We start from the raw sequence: 14,038 nt of genomic DNA on the forward strand, positions 1-14,038 counted from the left end.
GCTAAAAAATGAAACTATGAATAACTGGGCTAGAATATAAATGCCTGAACTAAGTGATTAACAAGACTAAGTTTATGTTATTTTTAGAAGAACGAAAATAGTATTTTTAGACGAACCAAAAATAAAATAAACACGGCATACCTTAAAAAACATTTAAGGCGTGATGGTCTGAGCTAAGGTTTGCGGTTGGCTTTAAATTCAGTCTTAGCGTCTGACTAGGCACCCGAGGCCACGCCCCTGGCCACGCCCACCGCGCTCCAGCCTTGTGCGTCTCATTTTGCCTGGCCTCCATCTTGAGAGATGTCGGCTCATGCAGCTTGAGAGTTGTCGGCCCCTTTATCTTGAGAGATGTCGGCCCCTCCAGCTTGAATTCCAGATTTAGGTTTCCTGTGGTGAAGTCACCATAAGTACTTCCCCCTTAAGCATCTCCAGAAAGAGAAAGCTACATTAATACTCTCAAGTTGGCAGGCACACCTGAGGCACTCTATCCTGTCAGCTCATCCTCACCACGTCCTCCAATTAAGCTGGAGCTACCATTATGCTCTCTGCTCTACAGAGGATGCTGAGGACCTGAGCCAGTCCCCAATCCCCATCTGAGACGGGGGTTGGGGGAGGTGAGGAGTGGGGGAGTGAGGGAGGGTGAATAGGGGGGATGGGTGGGGGGCCCACCAAGCTCCGCTACATGCCGGGTGCCTCGGCTTATGCAGAAGTCTCTGCAGGTGTGAAGGGCATGTTCGTTGGTTTCTCTAATCGAGGATCACTGCTCATCGCTGCCTTTTTGACCTCTTATAGTAGTTATATATATATTTTCCCAGTTTTCTAGTTTTTATGGGGTGAGGGTGAGTTCTTCTGGTAGCTCAGTCCTTTTTGCCCCAGGCAAGTAGGTGAAGAGTGGTGTCATTTACTGAAATGGGACAGACTTCAGGAGGAATAGGTTTTGGAGGGAAAGTGAAGGATTCAGTGTTGGACATGTTAGTTTTGAAATGCTTGTAAGAAATTTAAGTGGAGATTCAATAGGCTGTCGAATACATGGGTTTGGAAATCTCAGAAGGAGCTGCAAGGGAAACAATATTTATTGATCTTTCCTTAAATATTATTGATTTTCATATGAACTTGGCTACTCTGGCTGATATACACAAAGTTAGAGATCTGTACATATGGAAAATGGTTATGGTAATGATTCTGCTTTAAATGTTGCCTTTTATTTAGTATTCAAGCAGCTTACCTTCCTCCCAGACACAGAATTTTGTTCACAACGAGTTCATGTAAGTTCATCAACCAGTTCAGACTGTTTTCTCAGTTCAGTTGTGGTCATTTTCCTTTGACCCATGGGTTTTTATAAATATGGTGTTTAATTCTCAAGTGTGGGATTTTCTAGGTCTCTTTTTCTTACTGATTTCCGGCTTAATTATGTTTTTTGATAAATGTTCCATTTTCGCTTGAACATAAAACTCTGCAGTCATTGAGTACAGTGTTTTACAAATGTTAGTTAAAACTAGTTTATTAATTAAATGTTAACATCTTCTGTATCCTTACAGACACTTTTTTAATCTGCTTATTATATCATTTATTGAGAGGAGTGTGCTAAATTTCCTACCGTGGTTGTGGATTTGTCTATTTCTCCTTCATAGGCTATGTAATTAGGTGCCCATGAATGTTTAAAAATATTTCTTCATCATTATACATGTCCCTCTTTGTCTCTGCTAATGCTTTTGCCTCAAAGTTTTTTGATTTAATGATAATATAGTGAGGTAGATTATATCATTTGGCTTCAGTTTTCATCCTTCCTTTAGTTACACCCTTGTGTTCACAGTCTTTGCCATGCTACTTTACTGTGCCCTCTACCATGAGCTGACTTTGACTTCAAGACATCCCTTGACGCAGAAGCTTGAAATGGGCTTGCACATTGAGGCTTGCTCTCTTGGATGACTTCCATCACCATGAAAACATACTCAGGTCAGCCTGGTTGAGTGACACATGGAGCAGAGTTGTCTGGTCACAATAGCTGAGGCCAGTCTAGATCACCAGAATGGATAGCAGATCAGCTCAGATGTGTGAGTAGCAGAAGCTTTTTGTTATATGTGATTGAAGTTTTGTCCATGCTTGGTCCATGGCATTATCCTGCTAGTTGAATGCTGATACATGTACAAGGTGTGTCTTTTTCTTTTTTCCTGTTTTTGTGCTGCACGATGCAGCTTGTGGGATCTTAGTTCCCTGACCACAGTTTGAACCCAGGCCCTTGGCAGTGAGAGCAGAGAGTCCTAAGTACTGGACTGTCTTTTTCCATTTTTTTTTTTCTAAATTTATCTTAACAAACCAAACTCTTGTAAGGAGCTGCTTGTTCTCTTAATCCATCTAGTCAATTTTGTTTTTTAAAATGGAGCATTTAGTTCATTTGCATTGAAAGGAATTACTGCTGTATTTTGGAGAAGGAAACGGCAAGCCACTCTAGTATTCTTGCCTGGAGAATTCCATGGACAGAAGAGCCTGGTGGGCTACAGTTCATGGGGTTGCAAAGAGTCAGATATGACTGCGTGACTAACACATACTGATGTATTTAGGCTTAAATCTGGCATTTACTGTTTGCTCCCTATTTGTTCTCCTGTTCTATGTATCTTTTTTTTCTTGTTTTCTCTTGGATTGAGTAATATTTATGATTTCATTTTATCTCCTATTTGACTTATTATATATGTACACCTTTTTCCAGAGATCACTTTGAAGTTTATAGCATACTTTTTTTTCACATATTAGACTCTATTTTTAAGTAATACTGCACCACTTTAATATATAGTATGAGAACTATACAGCAATGTAGTTTCATTTTCTGCTCCTGGCCTTGGAATCATTGTCATACATTTTACTTTTATAGTTGTTAAAAGCTACAATAGTCATTTTTTTTTGCTTCTGCTTCAAACAGTTTATTAAATTCTGAAATAATTTTAAAAATAAAAACAGTATTTTATATCCATTGATATATTTAATATTTTCAGTGTACTTTATTCCTTTATGTAGATGTGGATTCCCACCAGGTACTTTTTCCCTTCATACTCAATGCCTTTCTTTAAAATTTCTCATAGTATAAATCACTTATTGATTAATTCTTACTGTTTCAAATATCTGAAAAGGTTTTTATTTCACATTCATCTTTTATGTTTTTGCTGAGTTCTGGATTCTAGGTTAACTTTTTTCATTTTTTGAGTTCTTTACAGATGTTTCTCCTCTGTCTTCTGGCTTGTGTTGTTTTCAATGAGAAATCTTTGTTGTTGAAAGAATGTTAAGAAGACATTCTTACCTTTTTTCCTCTACATGTAGTATGTCTTCTTTGCTAGCTAGTTTTGAGGTTTTTCTCTTTATCAGTCTTTTAAAGCATCTGGATTATGAAGGGCAGGCAGCTGTGTGTCTGAGTAACTTATTAGTAAAGACTGTGTTTTTGATATAACTCCTTTGTGTTGCCTAAGTTTTCAGGTTATTTCAAGAGCATAATAAAGTTAAAAAAATTTTTACTTTCCATATTATTGAATTTGATGCCTTCAGTGTCTGTTAGTTGTCTAGGGCAGAGAATGTGGTCCTGTTTTTAGAGCTGGGAAAACTAAACTTTGAATGGTGCAATGACTGCAGGAAACACTCAGGTAGATAATGGGAGAGATAGGATGAAGCTCTCATCTTCTATACCAAATCTAGTGCATTATCCTAGATGGTAAAAAATATTTTAAGTCCATCTATGTTGATGGAACTTTCTATAGAATGGTAGGGTAGGAAACATTTGAAGAAACTACTAGATCCTGATTGTTTTATTTGTCATTACAGTAAAAAGGTGAACCATGCCTATGAAGGCCAACAAGATTGAACCTCAGAGCCAGACAAGAAAACAAAAAAAGGATACTCCGTGGATTTTACACATCTTCAACCACAAATGCTTTGTTACTACCATTATTGGCTGCTACAGCTGCCACTGGAAAATCAGACAGGAGAAAAAATTTAAACATGGACAGTGCTGCTCTTTGGTACAGAGAGATGGGAAGAAGCTGGACCACATTTTCTTAATTTGGGGAACATGGGCTGGTTCCAACCCTCATACAGGTTCACTAAAGTCTTCAGGACTGGGCAGGGGCTCTAGCTCTTCTGTGAAAGGTCTGCCACAATTCTGGGGCCACAGTTAATTTTCCTGAAACACATGCTTGTTTTCTTTCACTTTTATTATTAATTTCTTTCTTGTCATTCTGTTATTAACTTATTCATCTTTTATTAATAAGTGAACCTGGAAGAAAAAAGTAAGATCTAGGTCAGTCAGATGTTTTTGGCTGTGGAGTATAGGAATAGTTGAATTTTTAAATCTCTCTTCAGTGTGAGTTTCCCAAAGGAGCTGTGCTTATGAAAAACAGAAACCAGCTGGTAGGAGATAAGGTGCTCCTTTATTATTGGTCAGGCAAGTATTTGATTTTCTCTAATGAAGGATCACTGGTAAGGCTGAGTGGTAGCATGTGGTATATCCTCATTGAGCCCCTCTTTCTTTCTTTAAACCATATTTTGGGCCTCTGTGCTGGGCACTTTGATGTAAGAGATGAAATGATGAGCACACTGATGTGAGAAAAGGACGGCCATATTATGTATCTTCACTTAATTATAAACTCGGTCTAGCTGGGTCTGGTATTCTGACCAGTTGGATTACTGATTTCTATTGTCTGACATGGGGAGCTCAAGGAAAGCATTGGGAATGGGAGGCTTCCCATTAGGCATGAGTGTCCTTCAGTCCATATATCTTCCCCCCCCCACCAGATATTTGGTTTGTATACCAGTGACTGAGGACAACACAAGTTCCTCAGGCATTGTGCCTACTCAAGGAATTCACAGTCTACCGGAGGAAAAGACAAGTATACATTTAATCTCAATATACTGAGAGAAATGGTATAATTGTGTGCGTGTATTCATATGCATGCACGTCTGTGTCCATGTTATAAGGGAGGGAGCCAAAAATAACTTTGTTTAGAATGTGACATGTGATTAAGAATTGGATAGATAAAGAATAGAGGGTGGCAAAAGAAATGGTATTGGAGGAGGAGTCAAAAGGCTTGGTCTGAGGTTTATTTTAGGTGGAGCAGAAGATATGAATGGAGAAGTGATGGGAAGTGAACGTAGAGAGGAAGTTGCTAGATGTAGTGTGGTTTTAAGAATTTGACTTCTTCCATGTAGGGAATTGAGAGTCCCTAAATATTTTAAGCTATTATTGTTTTCTGAGCTATGTTTTGGAATGGTTACTGGATCATGTGGAAGATGCATTAGACAGTACAAAAGTAATGCAGAACGGTGTCTTTGCCTTCAAAGAGAAAAGCAACAGTAGTAATCACGGTTAGAGATGTTGGTGTCCTGGATTAGTGAAGTGATGGTAAAAATGGAGAACAGCAAATTGATGCAACAAATATTTATTACTTAGGAATGATGAAGTAAGTTATAAGAGAGCTATAGAGGATGTTGAGTGAAAGAAAAATGTAGGTTTCCTAGGAAAAGTGGCATTGGAGGCAGTGTGGTATAATGGAAAAGTCCCTGGACCAGTGCCTGGGAGTACGTTTTGGTGCTTGTTCCAGCTCTGCTTGAGGGCTGGTTATATGCCATCTCTGAGCCTCTCTACAGAGGGAGTTAAACTATACAATTTTCAAAGTCCCTGGGCAATTCTCAAGGCCCTGTTTATGCTCAGGGGAAGAAGTCTAGCATATAGCAAAAGAACAAATTCCTTGTGTTCTGGGGAAAGGCTGGCTGGATTCAATTTATGACTTCATCATGGACTATCTCCAAACTAGAGCTTAACCACTGTGGAACCTTGGCCAGTTACCTAACATTCCAGTGATTGATTCCTCATTTAAATGATGGAGAGGGTAGCAGCAGTGCCCACCAATGGAGTTTGTTGGGAGGAAAGAAGAGATTAAAATGTGTAAATACTTAGAACTGGGCTTGGCATACAGTTAGCACTAAACAAATGTTAGCTATCATTTTACTGTTCTTGGAGTCACTGACTTGTGAAGTCATCTTCCACTTATAGGAATGATGGTATAGGGGATTCTGGGTGGAGGAAATGCGGTACTCAGAAGTCCAGAGATAGAGAAGCACAGTGGTGTGTTTAGGGAAAAACAAATTTCCAGTATTGAATTTATGTGCAGGTAAGGTGATAAATGGTACGTGATCAGATTGGAAAGGAATATTTTAATCTAATTATGTAGCATCTTTATGTCAGCCTAAAATATTTGAACTTTGTCCTGTAAACAGTGGGGAGCCTTTGAATTTTTGAGCAAGAGTGACAACAGTGAGAATCAAAATAAGGAGATGTGTTTATTCAACAAGAACAAGTTTATTGAATGTGTGTAAGTGAGTAAGACCACTAAGGCCTCTGGCCTTCCTATACCTCACATTCTAGTGGGATGAGTTAGGTAATAAACAGTAATGAAGAAAGATGGTTTCAGGCAGTGATAAGAGCTTTGAAGATAATACATAGGAAAATGGGTTAGGTGGATGGGAACCGGGTTAGAGAAGATGCTTTGAAGCAATGTCATGTGAGCAATCTCTTAAATATAAAAGTGGAACCAGCCATGTATACATCTGAGGGCAAGAATACCCCAGGAAGAGGAACCAGGAACTGTGAAACTGTTGAGGTGGGAACAGATTTGGTCATATTCTAGAAACTGGAGTTCAGAAATGGAGTTGATATATAGAGTGGGATGAGGTCAGGGATGGACAAGGCTTGATCATGTGCACCTTTGGGTCATGGCAAGGAGTTGGGATTATATTTTCGTATAGTGGGAAGATCTGGGAGTCTTGTAAGCAGGGAAGTAACTTTATCTGATATGTGTTTATCAAAGTCAACACATGTTTTATGTAGAGAGTGAGTATAACCTGAGTCAAAACCTATTCTCTTCAGCTTCCTACACTGCAGAAGTTGTGGTTTAGTGCCTTGATACCTATAATGTCTCTCATCAGAATGGGTCTGTCAGTACTCTCTGTTTTCTATTTTATTTCTTAATTCTTACTTCACAGTAACCCCATATTTTGCACAAGGCAGGGATTATTAAATCCGTGTTTTGCAGAATACCAGCAGTGTGAAAGACACAAAGAAACAGAGTTTTTCATCCATGCGATATAGAAATGTTAGGATTATAACTCAGGTAGCAAATTAAACCTAATGTTCCCAGAAAGGGTTTGACAACCTCTGAGTTGGTTGACTTGTAATATAATTTTCAGTGCAGGGAGCTACCTTCAAGGCTCAGTTTGTACACCTTCTCCATAAAGATATCCTCCATCTTGGCTTTGGGCTCACAGATCTGGGCAATGCATCTGATACTTCTTGGCTGTGTGACCTTGAGTGAATTACTTTTACTTCTCTGAGACTTAGTTCTTCTGCAACATGAGGTTACCAATACCTTATATAACTATATTGAGAAATGAAGAAAATGAAAGTAGCTTTTGAAATCCCTGGCCTTGTATTTGTGCAAGATAAACTACTCCAAAAAAAAAGTTTATTCCCTAACCTACTTCTCCCCTTCCTCAAATCTGGGAAAATAAATGGCTAAATGACCTGATGAATAATGAATGTATGAATTACTCAGTGAATGAATCACTGAACAAACATTTGGTAGACAAGAGGTGGATGAATTCAACAGATGGTTACAAAGAGCCAGCTGCATTTAAGGAACTGTGCTAGACACTGGCAATACAGAGATTTGTAACAAAAGTTCCTTTTCCTCAAAGAAGAAATTTGCCTCAGATAAAAACATGATTGCATTTCAGTGTAATAAATGTTATAAACAGGCTTATACAAGCTTCCATAGGGATAAAAGAATATAGAGGTCTCTCTAGCCTGGGGAGGGTAATGCTGCACTACAGCTATGCAGACCTCTGATGAGTGTATGCAGATGTTTCTGAGATATCATGAGTAAATGGAACTTAATTATACTTTCTTCTTTCTGTTTCCAGAGAGAACGATTATTTTACCCATATCTGGTCATTTCATTTTGCATGTCTGTGCTTTTGGTGTTCGTGTGGGTAGAATCATCAAATGAATACAACGGCTTTGACTGGTGAGTTTCACTGGTTCTTTTTCTTTTTGTGTAAGGACTCTTTGGTGTAATAGCCACATGGATCTTACTTCATGCTGAAAAGATCTGGTGACATAAGAGGGAGGGTGGACAAAGTTGGATTTTTTGCAGCTGGTGGATTGGAGGCCTGACTCTGGGGAGGAGTAAGGATGCTCAGCACCCTCAGCTACTGTACCTCCGTTCCCTGCTCACTCTCACTCTTTGACCAAATCTGGCTCAGCAGGAAGCTTTCTCTGTGCTTCCAGTGCCCCCAGTCCTTCTATTCAGGTGACTCCCTGATACCTTGCTCCTCAGCCTTTTGTCTGGGTTACTGATGCCTACACCAGTCCATCTTCATGATCTTTGTCCATGAACCCTGATGTCTCTACCTCACCTCCAGCCTCTGCTTCTGCCTTCTGTCCCTACTGGGCTTCCGAAGACTCTGGAGACAGAGACAGCATCTTTTGTAGCCCAATTCCTACTCTGAACTACTCCTAGCTCTTTCAGTTTTTCTGACCTGATTGTTGAAAATCTTACCCATTATTTGATATTTGGGGGTAAAAGGGATGTGTTTGAGTATGGGGCTTTTTAAAAATGGAAGAGCTTTTTATAGAAGTAATACATGGTTTTTATTTTAAATGTAAAAATACAAAGTAGAAAATATAAAATTCAACTTAGTTTTACTTTTGAGTAACAGTCACTTGATATACTTCCAGTTTTTTTTTCTATGCTTACTTTTACATTATTTTACTCATGCCAGATATATAATTTTGCTTTTTCTTTTTGCTTAAAATAGTTACACACATTTGGACAGATGTTAAAACTCTTAATGAATATCATTCAAAGTGGTCTAAAAATATGTCCTGACATGAAAGTACTCTAATACATTTACTTAAACCACTTTTTATTGTTCAGTTCAGTGCAGTTCAATTGCTCAGTTATGTCCAAATCTTTGTGACCCAATGGACTGCAGCGTGCCAGACCTCCCTGTCCATCACCAACAGCCAGAGTTTACTCAAACTCATGTTCATTGAGTAGGTGATGCCATCCAACCATCTCATCCTCTGTCATCCCCTTCTGCTCCTGCCTTCACTATTTCCCAGCATCAGGGTCTTTTCAGATGAGTCAGTTATTCGCATCAGGTGGCCAAAGTATTGCAGTTTCAGCTTCAGCCTCAGTCCTTCCAATGAACACTCAGGACTGGTCTCCTTTAGGATGGACTGGTTGGATCTCCTTGCAGTCCAAGGGACTCTCAAGAGTCTTCTCCAACACCACAGTTCAAAAGCATCAATTCTTCAGTGCTCAGCTTTCTTTATAGACCAACTCTCACATACATCCATGACTACTGGAAAAACCATAGTCTTGACTAGATGGACCTTTATTGGCAAAGTAATGTCTCTGTTTTTTAATATGCTGTCTAGGTTGGTCAGAACTTTCCTTCCAAGGAGCAAGTGTCTTTTAATTTCTTGGCTGAAGTACCATCTGCAGTGATTTTGGAGCCCCCCAAAATAAAGTCTGTCACTGTTTCCACTGTTTCCCCTGTTTCCCCATCTATTTGCCATGAAGTGATGGGACCGGATGCCATAATCTTATTTTTCTAAAATGTTGAGCTTTAAGCCAATTTTTTCACTCTCCTCTTTCACTTTCATCAAGAGGCTCTTTTAGTTCTTCTTCACTTTTTGCCATGAGGGTGGTGTCATCTGCATATCTGAGGTTATTGATATTTCTCCCACAGTCTTGATTCCAGCTTGTGCTTCTTGCAGTCCAGCGTTTCTCATGATGTACTCTGCATAGAAGTTAAATAAGCAGGGTGACAATATACAGCCTTGACGTACTCCTTTTCCTATTTGGAGTCTGTTGTTCCATGTCCAGTTCTAACTGTTGCTTCCTGAACTGCATACAGATTTCTCAAGAGGCAGATCAGGTGGTCTGGTATTCCCATCTCTTTCAGAATTTTCCAGTTTGTTGTGACCCACACAGTCAAAGGCTTTGGCATAGTCAATAAAGCAGAAATAGATGTTTTTTGGAACTCTCTTGCTTTTTCGATGATCCAGCGGGTGTTAGCAATTTGATCTCTGGTTCCTCTGCCTTTTCTATTACCAGCTTGAACATCTGGTAGTTCATGGTTCACATATTGTTGAAGCCTGGATTGGAAAATTTTGAGCATTACTTTCCTAGTGTGTGAGATGAGTGCAGTTGTGCGGTAGTTTGAACATTCTTTGGCATTGCCTTTTTTTGGGATTGCAATGAAAACTGACCTTTTTAAGTCCTGTGGCCACTGCTGACTTTCCAAATTTGCTGACATATTGAGTGTAGCACTTTCACAGCATCATCTTTCAGGATTTGAAATAGCTCAACTGGAATTCCATCACCTCCACTAGCTTTGCTCATAGTGATGCTTCCTAAGGCCCACTTGACTTCGCATTCCAGGATGTCTGGCTCTAGGTGAGTGATCACACTATCATGATCATCTGGCTTATGAAGATCTTTTTTGTACATTTCTCGTGTGTATTCTTGCCACCTCTTCTTAATATCTTTTGCTTCTGTTAGGTCCATACTGTTTCTGTCTTTATTGAGCCAGTCTATGCTCCAAAATCACTGCAGATGGTGATTGCAGCCATGAAATTAAAAGACGCTTACCCCTTGGAAGAAAAGTTATGACCAACCTAGATAGCATATTCAAAAGGAGAGACAGGAACTTCCCTGGTGGTCCAGTGGTTAACAACCTGCCTTGCAGTGCAGGGGACACAAGTTCAATCCCTGGTCAGGGAACCAAGATTCCCACATGCTAATGGGCAACTAAGGCCGCAGGCTGCAAAAACTGAGCCCGTGCTCTGCAACTAAGACACAATGCAGCCAAAATTAAATTAAAAAAAAATAGCAGAGACATTACTTTGCCTACAAAGGTCCGTCTAGTCAAGGCTATGCTTTTTCCAGTGGTCATGTATGGATGTGGTACTTGGACTGTGAAGAAAGCTGAGTGCCGAAGAATTGATGCTTTTGAACTGTGGTGTTGGAGAAGACTCTTGAGAGTCCCTTTGACTGCAAGGACATCCAGCCAGTCCATCCTTAATGAGAGCAGTCCTGGGTGTTCATTGGAAGGACTGATGCTGAAGCTGAAACTCCAATACTTTGGCCACCTCATGTGAAGAGTTGACTCATTGGAAAAGACCCTGATGCTGGAGGGATTGGGGGCAGGAGGAGAAGGGGATGACAGAGGATGAAATGGCTGGATGGCATCACCAACTCAATGGATGTGAGTTTGGGTAAACTCTGGGAGCTGGTAATGGACAGGGAGGCCTGGCATGCTGTGATTCATGGGGTTGCTAAGAGTCGGACACGACTGAGTGACTGAACTGAACTGAACTGATGCATGAATTGTTTCCTTGCTATCTAATTTTCTTGAAGAGATCTCTGCTACTGTTACTGCTAAGTCACTTCAGTCGTGTCTGACTCTGCGACCCCATAGGTGGCAGCTCACCAGGCTCCCTTGTCCCTGGGATTCTCCAGGCAAGAACGCTGGAGTGGGTTGCCATTTCCTTCTCCAATGCATGAAAGTGAAAAGTGAAAGTGAAGTCACTCAGTCGTGTCTGACTCTTCGCGACCCCATGGACTTCAGCCTATCAGGCTCCTCTGTCCATGGGATTTCCCAGGCAAGAGTACTGGAGTGGGGTGCCATTGCCTTCTCTGGAAGAAATCTCTTTCCCATCCTGTGTTTCCCTCTATTTCTTTGCACTGATGATTGAGGGAGGCTTTCTTATCTCTTCTTGCTATTCTTTGTTGTTAGGCATTATGAATTTTTCTAATATGAGAGCACAGAGAAATCTTTGTGCTGTAACTGACATTCTTACGATAGATTCCCATAAGTGGTATTGAGTTATGAATAAACAATAGTAAAATTGATTATGCCTCTGTTTTCTCAAAAGATTCTAGTAATTTCCATTCACAATAGAGATATAGGAGTTTCTGTTTTAACATGCCATTGTCAGCAATAAATGTTCTAATTTTGATCATTTTTAATTTTATAGATGGAATTTGTTTTAATTTAATCATTCATTAAATTCCAGAACTGGTTAATTTATTTACTTTTCAGTTTTTTTGCTTTGTTTACTTTATGGGATCTTTACTGATTTTTCTTTAGTTTACATGCAGTCTTCACTTACGGATCCATTCTAAATTATTCCAAAGGACTTGAGATACAAAATTGTTTTCTTTTAAAGTAAAACTTCCCTCAATTTTAAAAAATGTTTTATTGAGTTGTAATATTTTGCTAGTTTTATATGGATACAACGTAATGATTTGATATTTGTATATGTTGTAAAATGATCACAATAATAAATCTTTTTAACATCCATCACCACACGTAATTACAATTTTTTTTGTGATGAGAAGTTTTAATGTCTACTCTCTTAGCAATTTTCAAATATATAATGCAATATTATCAAGTCTAGTTACCATGCTGTGTTTCATTGTGATGACTTACTCATTTAATAACTCGAAGTTTGTACCATTTGACTCCCTTCATTCATTTCATCCACCCTTACCTCTGGCAGCCGCCAGTCTGCTCTATCTATGAGCTTATTTTTTTTGTTTTTTAGATTTGACATATAAGGGAGATCATAATATATTTGTCTTTCTGTTTGACGTATTTCACTAATCACAGTGCCCTCAAGGGTTCATCAAGTTGTCACAAATGATAAGATTTCCTTCTCTTTTAGGGCTGAATATTCTATTATATATACACACAACATATTCTTTGTCCATTTATCTTTCAGTGGATACTTAGGTTGTTTCTATATCATCATTGTTCAGTCACTCAGTCGTGTCTGACTCTTTGTGACCCCATGGACTGGAGCACGCCCAGCTTCTCTGTCCATCACTAACTCCCAGAGCTGGCTCAAACTCACGTCCATCAAGTCAGTGATACCATCCAGCCATCTCATCTTCTGTCGTCCCCTTCTCCTGCTCTCAGTTTTTTGCAGCATCAGGGTATTTTCCAGTGAGTTGACTCTCGTATCAAGTGGCCAAAGTATGGGAGCTTCAGTTTCAGCATCAGTCTTTCCAATGAATATTCAAGGTTGATTTCTTTAGGATTGAGTGGTTTGATCTCCTGGCTGTGCGGAGGACTCTCAACAGTATTCACAGCACCACAGTTCAAAAGCATCAATTCTTTGGCACTCAGCCTTCTTTATGGTCCAACTCTCACATCCATAGATGACTACTGGAAAAACTATAGCTTTGACTAGACAGACCTTTGTCGTCAAAGGTGACGTCTTTGCTTTTTAATATGCTGTCTAGGTTTGTCGTAACTTTCCTTCCAAGGAGCAAGTGTCTATTAATTTCATGGCTTCAGTCATTGTTCACAGTGATTTTGGAGCCCAAGAAAATAAAATCTGCCACTGTTTCCACTTTTTCCCCATCTATTTGCTCTGAAATGATGGGACCAGATGCTATGATATTAGTTATTTGAATGTTGAGTTTTAAGCCAGCTTTTTCACTTTCCTCTTTCACTTTCTCTCTCTGCTGTTAGGGTGGTGTCATCTGCATATCTGAGGTTGTTGTTGTTTCTCCCGGCAGTTGTGATACCAGCTTGTGCTTCATCCAGGCCAACATTTTTCAGAATATACTCTGCATATAAGTTAAATAAGCAGGTGGAAACATATAGCCTTGATGTACTCCTTTCCCAATTTTCAACCAGTCCATTGTTCCATGTCTAGTTCTAACTGTTGCTTCTTGACCTACATGCAGATTTCTTAGGAGGCAGGTAAGGTGGTCTGGTATTCCCATCCCTTTAAGCATTTTCCATAGTTCGTCACGATCCACACCGTCAAAGTCTTTAGTGTAGTCAGTAAAGAGAAGTAGATGTTTTTCTGGAGTTCTCTTGCTTTGTCTCTGATCCAGCGCATGTTAGCAATTTGATCTCTGGTTCCTCTGCTTTTTCTAAATCCAGCTCCAACGTCTGGAAGTTCTCGATTCAC

General features: G+C 39.6%; 1 protein-coding gene across 1 annotated transcript in view; it reads left to right on the forward strand.

Annotated features, from left to right (window-relative positions):
- Positions 653-14,038, forward strand: part of LOC102183041 (glycerophosphodiester phosphodiesterase domain-containing protein 4-like) — a 166,024-nt gene continuing 152,638 nt past the window's right edge. Inside the window, exons 1-3 of the mRNA XM_018042671.1 lie at positions 653-791; positions 1,210-1,265; positions 7,960-8,063. Of these exons, the coding sequence (XP_017898160.1) occupies positions 653-791; positions 1,210-1,265; positions 7,960-8,063 (299 nt within the window). The remainder of the gene's footprint in view (positions 792-1,209; positions 1,266-7,959; positions 8,064-14,038) is intronic.

The sequence above is a fragment of the Capra hircus genome, chromosome 29 (genome assembly GCF_001704415.2).
Source record: "Capra hircus breed San Clemente chromosome 29, ASM170441v1, whole genome shotgun sequence".
In the NCBI taxonomy this organism is placed as follows: Eukaryota; Metazoa; Chordata; class Mammalia; order Artiodactyla; family Bovidae; genus Capra; species Capra hircus.